Source organism: Taudactylus pleione, unplaced genomic scaffold (assembly GCF_031769625.1).
Source record: "Taudactylus pleione unplaced genomic scaffold, aTauple2 ptg000212l, whole genome shotgun sequence".
Taxonomy (NCBI): Eukaryota; Metazoa; Chordata; class Amphibia; order Anura; family Myobatrachidae; genus Taudactylus; species Taudactylus pleione.
Window position 1 is genome coordinate 1,560,001 of NW_028284614.1, and position 15,475 is coordinate 1,575,475.

General features: G+C 47.0%; 1 protein-coding gene across 1 annotated transcript in view; it reads right to left on the reverse strand.

Moving 5' to 3' along the window:
• The window catches only part of SMIM3 (small integral membrane protein 3), a 30,185-nt gene that overhangs the window by 597 nt on the left and 14,113 nt on the right, over positions 1-15,475 (reverse strand). Inside the window, exon 2 of the mRNA XM_088478246.1 lies at positions 1-4,848. This exon is cut by the window's left edge and continues 597 nt beyond it. Coding sequence (XP_088334372.1) covers positions 4,645-4,821 — 177 coding nt within the window. The 5' untranslated portion in view covers positions 4,822-4,848 and the 3' untranslated portion in view covers positions 1-4,644. The remainder of the gene's footprint in view (positions 4,849-15,475) is intronic.

Below are 15,475 nucleotides of genomic sequence, written 5' to 3' on the forward strand. Positions count from 1 at the left end.
AGTCTGCAGTTAAAGCACATCTTGTTTGTTTCATTTCAAAGCCATTGTGGTGGTGAATAGAGGCCAAAATATGAAAATTCTGTCAATATCCCAATATTTATGCACCTGACTGTATATCAAAATGGCCCTCGGCAGATAAAAGGTTCCCCACCCCATGTCTAGGCAAAGGTTGTGAAGAAACATTCAGACTTTAAAGAAGATGAACTTGTGTTGATACTGAAATAGAGACTGGAATACAGGATTGGATTCCCTCACAGAACCAGCTAAAGGTCAGATTTCCTAGAACTAACTTCCTCTTGTCATCATATTTTATTGGTGTGGTATTCAGTAGTGCCGTGAGCGTCTCCTACTTTTATACATAATACTAGATCACAAACCTGCACATAAAGCCAAACACTGAGGAGGGCGGAAATCAGGCACATGGGCACCCGCAATGCGTGCATGTAAATAAAACAAAAAAAGCTGTATATATGTGCCAGTGCGTGCAGTGTTGTACACATTTTGGGGTGCACCCACCCATATTTGTGGAAGCATTCTGGGCTGCAGGTTGCCGTTCCAGGCGTCCTGTAAGCCAAACACAGGTGCCATGGGACAGCGATGGTGCCCTAGCTCAGCATTGTCTACATGAGACCTCTCTATTACAGCCCAGTAATCTCAATGTATTGTATATGTAAGCATATGTTGTCTTTTATGTTGTCTTTTACGGGAAAGTACTTAGGATACAGGCGGGTAGTTATCCTAACTACATCCCGACAGCCACATCCCGACATGGGACTAAAGATAGGCGTCGAAATCCCGATGCCTATTATTAGCCCCACTACTAAATCTCGACACCCGGCTTAACGAATGAAGGTAAGCCGGGCGTCTTAGGGTGTAGGGAGGATTTAGGGTTAGGTACCCCCCGAGAGGGTTAGGGTAGGGAAAGGGGGGGTTAGGGTTAGGCACCACTAGGGGGGGTTAGGTTTAGCCCCCCCCCCGTGAGGGCTAGGTTTAGGGTGCCTTGGAGGGGGGTTAGGTTTAGGCACTAACAGGGGGAGGTTAGGGTTAGGCACTAAGGCTGGAGGTTAGGGTTAGGAACCCCTAAGGGAGGGTTAGGGGGGGAAGAGGGGGCTGGGTTTAGACTACTGATGGCCGTAAGTAAAGCTAACAAAAATGCCTTGCAAGACACAGATTGCTAGTGATGACCTCACTAAAGAGAGAGACTGTTCCTGCTAATGCTGACAGCAGCTGCCTCATGTCTATAGTTTGTCCCATCTGTGCCAGAGAGCACGGTCTACTTGTCTATAAAATGTGTCAGCTTTCAGTCACTGACAAAGCGCAGCTGGTGGCTGAATTATTATACTAACACTGTCTGTGCTCATCTATCACTTCCAATTCTCTCTGCGAGGATTAGCATATTCATGACCACGTCTTACAGAGCCGGAAGATTGTGCTAGATAGATGGATACCGCAGGAAGCAACTAAAGTAATACGGAATACTATTATTTATGAAGCCTACACCGCCCAACGGGGTAATTTAATATCCAATTTGAGTAAGGCCATTACAGCAAGAGAAAAGAGGACTAAGCATTCCGGATCTTTGTAAATCTCACAATATAGAAACCTATGCGGGCTGCTATAGCAATTGGAAATGAGGGATATCCGATATTTGCTGCAGTACCCCCTACATAGATCCTGGGGATGCTAACATTTTAACAGTATCGCTGTACTCTGCTGCTCCTTTAGCCTGTGACTAGTCTCTACAAACCTGCCTTTGTAACGCTGCAGCACCTCAAGCCTGAGAGCTGAGGCCCGGTTCTCCAGCGTTCCTGTCCTGCTTGGATAACAGAGCTGAGAGCTGAGGCCCAGTTCTCCAGTATACCTGTCCTGCTTGGATAACAGAGCTGAGAGCTGAGGCCCGGTTCTCCAGCATTCCTGTCCAGCTTGGATAACAGAGCTGAGACCCGGTTCTCCAGTATACCTGTCCTGCTTGGATAACAGAGCTGAGAGCTGAGACCCGGTTCTCCAGTATACCTGTCCTGTTTGGATAACAGAGCTGAGAGCTGAGGCCCGGTTCTCCAGTATACCTGTCCTACTTGGATAACAGAGCTGAGAGCTGAGACCCGGTTCTCCAGTATACCTGTCCTGTTTGGATAACAGAGCTGAGAGCTGAGGCCCGGTTCTCCAGCATTCCTGTCCTGCTTGGATAACATCCACTGGGATCCCCCAGCTACTTACTACGTGGATAATAAATTCCTTGGTCATCCCAACATCTGCGTCCAGTGCCACAAGGAATGAACAAAGTATTGTAGTAAGCTATTTTTTCAACAGTCTATGGGGCTCATATAAATTAAATATTTGCGACTTATTCACTGGGGGTAACCACAAATATTTCGTATCACCGCTATGTATGAAGGAGGGGCTGCAGCAGATATCTCCGATACCTGATGCGATCCGTCCATTCCCACCAGCAGCCACCATAGAAAAATTAAACCAACTTCCGGAATGCGATGCATACCGGAGATTGGCCCCCGCAGCTGAAGATGGCGTTAGCCCATTGTAGTCAATGGGTTACACATTGCAAAACTTACCGGAAGAGTGATCCATAGGAACCCTCCCCTGGCAATGGCGGCCGTGCATGTGAAGTCAGCGGGACAGCGCACGCGCAGTAGCCCCTACATCTCCCCGGGCCCATCGCAGGGAGGGGCAAGGCCCTCACACCTCTCTTTCGGCTTGCTCATACTCGATCTTGTTTTCTTACGGTGTTTGACACCAACCTTAAAACGCTACACACTATGCTAGCGCTTTATATCTAAAATTTAATTAATTATAATTACATACTCCCCGTACCTTGTACGTAATATATTAGGCACTGTAGGAATTCACTAATAAAATAAAACATTTACCTCTCTCAGGAGCCGGTTACCAAAGTTGTAAAATCTGGTCGCACCATCAAGTTGCTGCACCTTACCACCTTTATGTAAGTATATCCCCCCAAAATATCGGTAATAGAGTAAAAACAGCAACTCGTCTTAATGGATCATTTCTCATTGTAATATTTGAAGTTATGGCAATGTACAGTATATTCCATATTGCCAAGGAACCTGTTCCATCACACAAAATGGTGGTTCTATTACCAGAACAAAATTATGGGAGTGCAGCATTTTGTGGGGATTTTACAGTAAAGCGCTAATTATTTGTGATTAAACAGAGTGTGCAGGGCTGCCATCAGAAATTTTGGGGCCCGGGACTAACAAAATAGGCAGGGCCCCCAGCCCCCCCCCCCCCAAAAAAAAACACGTTGACTACATGTCACTCACTTTGCAAATGGTTCTTCTGTATGAATGTAGTCACAACACAAACGCTGCGTGTGCACAGTTGCGCATTATAAAACAATTGCTCATTGTGCGTAAATATCGGCATTGCGCCAGTCTGTGAATCAGGCCCTTAGTGCTTGATACTTCCTATATGTGCACTAATACAACAACTTTCTGAATGCGGATACTTAAGCTGTACCAGGGGTGAGAGAATGAAAAGAAAACATAATTTAAGTTTGTTGTGTTATATTAATCTAATTGGTAGTGATATACATTCTGTGCATGTGTAGAATGCCGTCTTCTGTTTAAGACAGGCAGCAAGAAACCCATATTGTAACTGTTTAATAGAGGTCTATGCTGATTTGGAAACATTAAGAGGATTTGATATATAAGGGAAAAATTATATTTAATCAGAAAAAAAAATGCAGAAATAGCATTATATAGGTGGGGAGAATTCCATGGAGCACAATGAGAAGGGGATCTATCCACAACCCAAGGAGCAGGGACAGTGTCCATCATGCTCTGTCTCGACTGTCTGAATAACGCCGGCTCTTCACACCACCCACTCGCCGCGGATCCTTTCTCTCATCCAGCAGCGTGATATCATGACGTCACGCCGCGCCTACTACATTGTTGACAGTAGGAAACTTTATTGAGGACAGAGGGGAGCAGTGGGCACGCTGGCCAATGCGGGAGGCAGAGTGGGAGGACAGCGTGGCTGGGTGAGTTAATTACTCACTCACTGCCAATATTGTGCGGCAGGGGGGCTCGGCTGGGGGAATAGTTAAGAGCACTTTGCATGGGTGGCCACTGCCGAGCTGTCACTGTCAATGTGGGCCAGGGGGTTAGTAGCGGTCGGGTGGCAGTATAAGGTGCCGGGCGGGCCCCCCGAGTGCTCGGGCCCGTGACTCCAGTCCCGGCAGTCCCCCACTGATGGCGGCCCTGAGAGTGTGCATTAGTTGGAACAAGAATCTCCATGTTAATTTTTTTCTTATCATATTTCCAGGGTAAACTGCAATGGTCAAGACAAGAAAATTTTAATTTTTTTTTTTTTTTTTAAATAAAATCTTATTTTTTTTACCTTCAACAAATACACAAACATTATGACTAAAACACATGCAAATTACAGGTGTGAACATAATATTTTGGGGCTGCTTTGAAATGTTCCTTCATAAAATATGAATCGTTCATGTCCAAATACTATGTACAGTATAAAATGAGCATCAAATACAGTAGTTCATTGTATGCCTGTGTCCCAGAATGCAACACGGCACAGGATTATTTGATAGTTCTGTCTGCAAAATGGCTCCCGGCTCCAGGATAGCATTTTGGTTTAGCCTCCATATTGCTAACTGGTACTCCTGATTGGATGTGTTCTGACTCTGTACATAATAACTGCAGCGGCTGGAAGAAGAAGCATTGATGTCATCACCAATATAGTGGCCAGGATGATGAGGACGATGACCCAAATGTCCAGTATATGCTTGGGTATCTCTGCTGGTGTCGGGGTCACAAGGTCACTCATATTGGCCTATGATGTAGGATCCACTGCCTGCAACAAAAAACAAAGGCTGTATATTACACATATGCTAGAAGCTGTCACCTCCTATCCCCAGCAAACGTCTTGTGGCAATAATAAAAATACAGAAATAATACACATTACAATAATGATGTGAGCTATTTAACCAGCTGGAATACGTAGTAGTAAACTGTAATGCATGTTACCACAAATATTTGTACACACTTGGGACTTTACTAGGAAACCCGATAAGTGGAAGTAATTGGGTCTTAAGCACGTAGCCTCGGGAGTTTGCTAGAACGACAGATATAGTGAGTGGGAAAAAGATGGGTAGGAGAAAGAGGAAGAGTCAAAATAACTACAAACAAAAACAGAAGAATGGTCAGGGCCGGCAGTGATCAATCATAAGGACGAGGGGCAAATATCAACTGGAATCATACCAAGGTATTGGTAAAAGAGAACCTTGGACAATTAGGTAGTGCCGCAATAGTAGTGGTTTATCAGTAGGGAAGTCCTCTCAGAGCAGGTTCCAAGGGACAGTCAGAGAGGTGTTTTTATTGATACATGAAGAAGCTCAAGCTCTCTGCTCCCTATTTGGAGCCAAAGCTTTACGAATAGCCGAAGGCCCAAATACTTCTGCATACATGTCATTGATTTCCTTGACTATGCCAGGTGACGCAGATACAAGGTCCTCCCAAACTAGACAAGAATATGGATGTCCCTCGCTGTCACCGAAAGCCATACCCATTCTTCCATTTTAGTATGCCCAACTGTCTTTCCCTCAACATTGCCGGGGTATGTAGGTAGGACTTAGTGCTGCATCCAATCAGAACTCAGCAAACTCAGAAATGAAGACGGTTGGTGGCTCATTAGAGGAACAAAGTTTTCAATATTGACATAATTTTCTTTTGCATAACTGTGCACAGAATACTTGGCAATAGTGATATGGTGGCCGGCATGCCATTACACAGGAAGGCACAATGTAATATTACGAGGCAGAAGTCACTGTAATATGAAAATGACACTCACTCCCAGTTTTTCCATCACATCATTCAGAATGTCCGATTTTTATCCGAATCAACGGCGCTCAGCACCCTCATCCATGTTTCATAGAGCCCCTGACAGTAGCGAGCTATCGGGGCTGCCATTATTTTCTAAATATATTGGTTTCAGTGGCGGAACTAGAGAGTGGTGGGCCCAGGTGCAAGAATATGCTTGCACCCCGCACCCCAACATTTTTTCACCACCCCTCACTCCCCCCCACCAGTAATTAAATCCAGTGTCTGTCCTGCTGCCCAGCCTTGTTTTTTCACCACCCCTCACTGCCCCCCCAGTCATTAAATCCTGTCCGTCCAGCCCGTGTGTCAGCCTGATTCTCCCCCCCAGCCCCAGTGTGTCAGCCTGATTCTCCCCCCCAGCCCCAGTGTGTCAGCCTGATTCTCCCCCCCAGCCCCAGCGTGTCAGCCTCATTCTTTCCCCCAGCCCCAGTGTGTCAGCCTCATTCTCACCCCCCAGCCCCAGCGTGTCAGCCTCATTCTCCCCCCCAGCCCCAGCGTGTCATCCTCTTTCTCCCCCCCAGCGTGTCATCCTCTTTCCACCCCAGCCCCAGCATGTCAGCCTCTTCCCCCCCCAGCGTGTCATCCTCTTTCCCCCCCAGCCCCAGTGTGTCTCAGCCATTCCCCCCTCCCCCCCAGCGTGTCTCAGCCTCCCCCCCAGCATGTCTCAGCCTTCCCCCCCAGCGTGTCTCAGCCTTGCTCCTCTCCCCATCAGTGTGTGTCTCAGCCTTGCTCTCCAGAGCCCATACCACCGCAGCCGCTTACTTACCTTGTTTCCTTGTTCGCTTCTTTTCCTCGTTGCTCCTCTTGATCCGCGGCTCCTCTTGATCCTCTCCCTCCAGCAGCCCAGCCCCCTGTTATGACATGGCGCACGTGACGTCATGCGCGCCGTGTCATTACAAGGGGCCAGGCCGCGGTGGGTGTCAGACTGTCATGTTGGAGCCGGAGCAGCCGAAGCGGGCCAGCTCCGGTTCCAACCATTTACTTAATGGGGACCGGGTCGGCAGGCAGCGGCGCTGTCGGATGCAGGCGGCCATGGGCCCCTGCACCACAGCAGGCCCTGGTGCAAGGCACCGGCTGCACCGTCGGTGGTTCCGCCCCTGATTGGTTTACATTCTTATATCTATGCGCATTTTGCAGTACTTGTGCTATGGGCAGGGCCGGCTCCAGGATGAGCAGCGCCCTGTTCAGAATGGGAGAGGGACGCCCCTCATCCCCGCCCATGGTGAAGCCGCACGTAACTAACACTATTTGGAGGTGTGTCCATATGGCACGCCTCCCGTTTAACATCAGGCTGTGGGCAAGCCCAGCAGTCCCGTCAGTAGCTGGGGTGCCCCTAGCCCTTTACCTGCACATGCATTCAGCTTCTCCGAAAGTCCGGCAACACCGCGGCGGGACAGTGCCTGAAAAACGTGACTGTCCAGCTGAAATCGGGATGTTACGGAGGGGTACGCTCTGTATAGGGTGACGTCCCTGTTCGACCGCACTGGTCGAACGCCCCAAGAGCTGGCCCTGGCTATGAATCTTAGTTAAACTTAAAAGTTCTGTGTTTCGCTATATCTAACGTGCTAGAAGATCCTGGCCGTCCCGCATGGCTCAGAAAACTACACTACTACATGCTTAAGCTGGGATGCAAAATATCTTGTTCTGTAAAACAAATCTAATTTTTGCAGAATTTGTACCCCTTACCAGAAAGTCTCCCGAATGACCACCTAGGTCTGCAGACTGTGGTCTGCAAAACGTACTTGTTCTGCATTTCGCAACACATGCCCATATGCAATTCTTTAATAACAGGCCAACGGTCTCCAAATAGAATTTTGTGGTTTCCCCTCAGCCCTCGTCTGATATATACACTGTGCCAATGTACGTAAATGACTCTGTGTTCTTAAACACACACACACACGGCCAGCTTTCTTGATGTGTTGCAGACTACCCTTTAGATCTTTGCAGTTTGGACATTCCAAGGAAGATCATTTAGATCATCTGTCAAATGTGCTAGATTTATTTACTGGCCCCAGTAATTTCCATCTCTCCCGTATGCGTAATAATATCATGACATCTTTCTCTCCTCTCAACAATAAATTAATTTCCTAAGCGCTGGGTTCACCTCGCTGTAGGCAACGTCACTACTGGGAGTGAAGTCTATGTGTCTTATTTTTCTATGAAAATACTAAATTCAAGGTCTTAAATTATTTATTTATTTATTTTTCTGCAAGCTTTGCAGGTCCTATTCTGTGGAAGGGCACAGTGCTAGCAGTCAGAATGCGGCCTCTTGCTTAGTTTGTGCATTGCGGTATGACACAGACAGAGCGTCGTATCAAACCTTGGCTTGTTTCCTTCTCTGGCCGACTTCACTGCCTGAGCATAACTTTCCATTGTGCTGCTGGAAGCGCCCTCTCGTGATCTTCAACAATAATTCAGACGGAGACTCAACTATATTTGTCTCTGACCACACATAGAACAAATGTGGAAAACGAATGTTACGTACATCTGAAGCGAATAATGTTTGCAGATATTTGCACTGGATAAAAGAAGAGATTTCTCGCCAGGGATTGGAAAAAAGGAGCATCTGACACCCAACTAGCAAAATTGAAGCTACAGCCACCTAGTATTAAGCGGGATACAGTCAAGATGCCGACACCGGTATCCCAAAGGGATCAAAATACAGACGTCTGCATCCTGAAGGTAAGTATGCGCGTTAGGGTTAGACCGGGGATGGGGGTTAGGTTTAGGGACCTGCCTGGGTGAGTTCGGCACCGACCGGCAGGGCTGGCTTCAGGGGTCGGAGCACCTTGTGCCAGCTCTCTACTGTGCGCCCCAACATCGTTCGCGAATGAAAATGGGGGCGTGGTCTAAGCAGGGCCGGCTCCAGGGTTCTGAGCACCCTGTGCCGGCTCTTGAGAGAGCGCCCTAATTTCCATAGGCCACGCCCCGTGTGACGTTATTTGGAGGCGTGCCCGCATGGCTCGCCTCCAAATAATGTCAGGCTGGGGGTAAAGCCCAGCACTCTGTCACTGGCTGGGCTTCCCCCAGCCCTCTCCCATCAGTCCACTCTCTGGGGGTCCGGCATCGCCGCACAGCTGCGGCGGTGGGGGTCCCCAGCCTCCCGATTTGACCACCCGAGGGCCAAATTGGGATGCTGGGGAGGGGTGTTGCCCCTCTACGGGTGGCGCCCCTGTGCGACCGCAATGGTCGAACACCCCTAGAGCCGGCCCTGGGTCTAAGTTAGGCTACTTACCAGCCGCTGTCGGGATGTTCACCATCAGGATGCCGCTGTCGGTCTTCTGACCGTCGGCATCCCGTCCGCCGGTAAATCATACAGATTCCGTATTAAGCCCCTAAATGTATTTTACAGGCAATGCTGGCTACAAATTAGAAAACGTGTGATACAGTACTTTCCAATATTACACTGGTACGGACATAACTGGTGATGTGCGCCTGATGTGGACAAAGGGCCTGATTCAGAGACGGACGCAATGGCGATTTTTACGCAGATTAAGCGATGTTTTGCCATTGCGCATGCATGTAAGCCGCACTGCGAACGCACAGCGATTGTTTTGCAATTACGCCCGCACAGAGGATTCACCCACAAAGTGAGTGACAGGCGGTCAGCATATGGGGGAGGTGTTTCGCAGGGAGTCGCAGCAGCAATTGTGTTAGCGCCAATCTGTGAATCAGGCCCAAAGACAATAGTATTTTCAAGACCAGAGCATGAACCATCGGCTCCCGCATTCCAGGGTGACAGCAACGTGTGTTTGTGTTATTTCTGATTAAAGTATAACTTTGTTTTCCCGTGTTCTCAAAGTGGAAAGGTGACGTTGTATGGGGTATCCAGCCAGCTAGTCGACATTCAGAAGGTCGACAGTCGCCATGTCAACACCAGAATGTTGTCAGGTTCTGTATGTCGACAGTAAGAATGACGACATGGGCGTCAGATCGACAACCAATATGTCAACATACATTTAGTCAACATGGTTAAAATGTCGACAAGTCCAGAACGCCGACACCAAATAGTTTTATTGGTTGATTTTAAGGTTTAGGATTAGGCTAAAATAAGCAAGACAAACCCCCCATATATTGGTGTCGACATGTTAACCTAATTGCATGTCGAAATAATGGTTGTAGAACCTGTCAGCATTCTGAATGTCGGCAAATCATACCACTCCCATGGTAGGCACTGCCCTAGATGGGGGCTCTATATGAATTTTTGGGTGCATGTAAATTGGGAAAGAATATAGAAATAATACATGACCAAAATGTGGCAACTATTCCTAAATGGTACAGCCAGGAAGCTAAGATTTAGTTAAAGGTTTATAACGTGTATATGTTGTTTACCAACAGGAGCAACCACTCATCACAGCTCTACCGTGCAAAGCACCCAATCATCACAGCTCTACTGTGCAAAGCACCCAATCATCACAGCTCTACTGTGCAAAGCACCCAATCATCACAGCTCTACTGTGCAAAGCACCCAATCATCACAGCTCTACCGTGCAAAGCAGCCGTGAGGAGGACACAACCCCCCTACACTCCCAGCAGTTAGGACAAATATTAGGGATGGCCATCGACAGGTTTAACCATCGATGGTGCCATGGGTGTTTAGTATCGATGGCATGAAACCATCAATGAGAAACCATTGATGATTTGACCATCACTGGACATCCCAGCTACGTGACACGGCCTAACATGAGAAAGGGTTAAGCTCTGTGCCCCCTGCTCCAGGGCAAGAAATAAAAATGTTGCATCCCGTCCATTTACTAGTGAAGAGAGCAGCAGGATGGGGAGATAACACCGGGAAATGTGGGACTGTAGGGAGGGGATGGGGCAAATACGACTCGATTGTATAGGAAAACAGAAGAATACAGCAAATACTTTAAACGCAAATGTGTGTTTCTCCCTTTTTAAAAACGTTGATTGTTCTTTTTTTCTACCAACAATAGACCCCGATTCATCACTGCTCGCAAGTGCACAGCTGGTCGCAGATTCACGATTATTGGGAATCTGCAAATGCAGATTGACAGGCAGAGGCATTTACAGGGTGGGGCCGGCCTGCGTTCATGGAAACAGGTGTGTGTGGCTTCCTTTTACCGGGAGTGGCAAGGCCAGGACCTGCATATATGGAAGCGGTTTCCTGGCCTCGCATACCAGCCAAACTGCGAAAGCGGCTCCGTCCAACATAGCGACCAATGGACGCGATGGAGAACCGGGGCTGAGACCTCGGTCGTAGCGCTGTCAGACACCTCCTGCTGTATTTGCATTTTAGCAAGGACACAATTGCACAGTCGCTTGAGTGCAGTTTTGCAATTCTGTCCTCTGATGAAACAGGACCAATATCTCTGGTTTTCAGTTTCGTGAATCATCGCAAATGAGAAGTGGGGATGAAAGAGGAACAGCAGCAGCATTTTCTCCCTACCCCAGTTTTGTATTTCACTTGTGCTAGTTTAAAAAAAAAAACATTTTGGATCATGTTTACCAGCATCTTATGTTACATGATATAGTCTCATTTCTGCACGGAATAGGAGTGAGCAGTTTAGGTGCACAGCAGTGGCGTATCTATAATGGGTGCAGTGTGTGCGGGGCACACGGGCCCCCGGGTCCTGGGGGGCCCCGCACTGCACCCATATTTTTTTTAAACTTACCTGTCCGAGGTCCCGCGTTGAGTGTCACTGCTGCTCAGAACACAGGAAAAATGGCCGCCGCAGCCATTTTTCCGGCGTTCTGCACATGCGCAGTAGACTCTGGGCACACTCTAGCGCCCGGAGTCTACTAATGCTCCGGTGGCTGGCCAGCCGCATCAGTCGGCTGCCGGCCACCGCGGAGAGAGGAGGGGGCCCCGCACGAGGAGTGCACACGGGCTCCCTCCTCTCTTAAAACGCCCCTGGTGCACAGTATGTAGCTCACTGAGCTGCAAGCGCTTATTGTATCTGTTTTGAATCACTAACGCAATTGTCACAGTAATTTCTAAACAGACATGGAAAATAGCAAACAGTCAATAAAAGCATTAGGACTTTAACTACACACAATGAATAAAGTCACCTGCATTGGTAAATGTGAGATATATACATGAAAACAAGATGAGACACCAAACTTGTTTTATACTGTACTTACTGTATACACCCCAGGGGTGTCCGTAAGGTGGGGCCCAGGTAGAAATTACTAGGGGGCCTTTGATACGCTTGTCTCAACGGTACTTCACAGTTAAGTAGAACATAGCAATCTGTTTTATCTACTAATTATTATTAGTGCTGCCTTAGACAAATGTTAACTCAGGGCAGATCCGTGTTCAGAGCTGATGTAGTTGGGCTGGGTATGATATACCGGCGGCTCAATAGCCTCCGGTTCAAATCCTGATGGCAGAAGCCCGAGCGCTGAAGATCCCTACAGGGGAGGTAAGTACCCTAACCCTCCCCCTCTCCCCCTCCAACCCTAACCCTCCTGTAGTGATGCCCGCACCCTAACCTCCCCCCCGGTGGTGCCGAATCCTAAGCCCCCCTGCCCGCACCCTAAACCTAACTCTCCCAGGAGTACCTAACCCTAACCTCCCGATGGTGACTACCCCTAACCCCCAATCCCAGGGGAATCAGCTACTTACTGGGTCTGCACTTTTGGGATTCTGGCGTTCGGTATGCCGACGCAGGTATCCTGATCTCATTCGGGATAGCGGCGTCAGCATTTTGACGGCGGTCGGGATTCCGGCATCAGTATGTCAGTGGCCGCATTCCGTCCGCAGGCATTTCAACTACATCCTGATGTAGATATCTAAGTGGAATTTAACTAAAAAACAATCAGTGCATACAATGTTCAACTGCACCATGTTCCCTGCGTGAATGTAATTTTGTTAATCAAGGAATTTAAAAGCTGCTAACTGTAACTGAATGCTTTTAGATCACACTTGCAAACTCTCTCTAGGTGCCAGTTCAACCCAGGGAGGTGTGGCCAGACCATACCCGACGACTTTCAGCCCCCTCCTTCTGGGAGGGAGCTGTCCGGCTTCCATGGCGGGGGCCTATCGCTGCAAAAAGGGGGCGTGGCGTTGCGATGATGCCCCCTCTTCACAATGGCACCCGATTTTCGGGAGGCTCCCGCCCGTATCCTATATATGCAGCCGTAGCTGCTCTTACCTATCTTTTTTTTTTAAATCATGTAGATTTTTATTAGAAAATTTTCTACATATTATAAACAAAACAAAACCAATATAAACAAAAATATAAGTGTTGCCAATAAAAATGGAAAGTACAGTGGTACAATTAAATACCAAAATATACAATCAAAGAAGTATCAGCAGTAAACCGAACCTGAGATCACAAATATGACATATAAACAGCTCGCGCATGGAAGTAAAATAAAATAATCGAACAATAAGGAAGCAAACTAAACAAAGAACGGGGCAAAAACAAAAAAGGGATGCTCTTACCTATCTTACTTTACACTTCACCTTTCTCATCAGAGCGATGCCCTGGGGTGGCTCGGCTGAGCTGGTTTGGGGGTGTCCTGCGCTCTGGATTTGAGCCTTAGTATGTTAGGAACCTACCCTACAGAGGTTACCTGGATATGGTGGGTAGGCCCATAACCTTGGCCATAATTATGCTAAAAACCTCTATTTATTGCAAAATTTTATTGCATAATGTATTTATATACAATCAGTAATTTGGAGTTGTGCACCTGTGATCTGTCTGTTTCTGTGTAGGCAAGTATGGGCCAGACACCCTCCTTACAATAAAATAAAAGAAAAACAGCGTTCGTGGTTTGATCAGAGCTGGAGAGGCCAGATATGGCGAAGTGAGTTTGAACACAATTAGGATGCGGTGTTTTATTATTTTCTTTCTTAAAGATTTTGGAGATTTATCACCTTGAGAGGAAGAGTGGAGACAACAAATCAGATTCAAGGTATCATTTTCTAGAATGTGCAGGTTCAATGAAAGCTAGAATCTGATTGGTTGGGGGAAACACCTCCACATTTTAGAAGGTTTTGCACAGAAAAATAACCTTATCTCTACTGCCTTCATCAGCTTCAAATATTGCAAAATGTTAATTGCAAACAAGAGCTCCTGATTGTTTTACCTGGGCTATTAAAGATGTATTGATAAATGTGTTTACCTGGCACTGGCAGTTACAGATGAACTGCTCGCTCTGTTTCTTTGCTGTTTGTCTAGCAATTAGGAAATGATTGTTTGGCTAAAAGATAAATAGGCAGTAGACAGTCGATAAACGAGAGATTTGTAACGCAGACCGAGAGCCATGTTAGTTCTTTATACAAAGAGGACGTAACCAATTACTCCAAGTGCTATTAATCTATGTCTGGAACTTAACTGTAATCCGTGTTGGTTTTTTATACAGAGAGGATGGAAACAATTACTTCAACAGTGATTAATCTTTGTCAGGAACTTAACTGCACTTAAAAAATTTAATTGCGTGGGGCTGGCATTTTTTATCTTGATTACATTTGAGAAATGTTTTCGATATGCCTATAATAGCTTCTATGTATAATTATTTGCTCCTTCATGACCAGATGAAGAGTACAGTATTTCACATGTTGCTGACCAGGCCATCTATATGTTTCTTTTACTGTACAACTGTGTAGCGACCTAAATGTTACATTGTTTTTTGCAGGTCAGATATGGTAGGTGCGTCTTTTGGAAGCATAGTGAAATATGGGCCTGATTCAGACCCGGACGCTGTGCTGCGCTCGCATTGAGCGATTTTTCGCAATCTGCACATGCGTATGAGTCGCAATGCGCGTGCGCGAACCAGTCATTGAGATGGGACAGTGCTCGCCCGTAGCCCGCAGTGGGTGGTAACGGGAAACTGCTTGAAAACGGGGGTGTGGATGTGCGAACGCAGGCGTGCCCGACCGTCAGAACGGCATTTAATGGGTGTGCATAATTACTAAAGTAGCGTCATTACACACGTGACTGGGTTGTATTTTAGCCAGAACTGCTCTCAATGTTGTGGTAGGAAAAGGCTACCACAAGTGCTGCGAGCAGCTCCGATGGCTGTCGATGTTCCCGATTAATCCTACAACTGCCGGAGATGACGTGTGTTGTGAGTGGCAAAGGGGCGTCTTTATACAGGTGTGAGCGCATAGCCGGCCCCTTTTAGCCAGCGATCGGACGCAAATAGCGTCCGGGTCTGAATCAGGCCCTATGTACATTACACAGGATAAACAGTTTTCAGCTATACTAATTAGTGACATCCCAGAAAGTGAACCCAAAATTAAATTGGGTACTTTTCTCATATCAACGGATTCCAAATAAGTGTGATGGAGATATGGGGCCTAGAAGCTTATTTATCAAGACTTCCGGTTAGGGGCAGTTTGAGCAGTATTGGATAATGGCCACATTATACCACGCACATTAAGATTAGGGAGACTTTATTATATATATTTTAAATAGACACTCCACACCACCTTAACCCACTACTCAGGGTGAGGTACTCACCTTCCTAAGCCTCATGTGCTGCTGCAGGGCATTACTTTCACTGTCACAGGTAGTGCATGGATGGCAAGTTAAACATTATGAGCAGTATTGGATATCAGCCTTTCATTTAATCATTTATGTCAGCTAAAGAAGCAGAATATGCAAATATTAGATCAGTTTAAATCATAA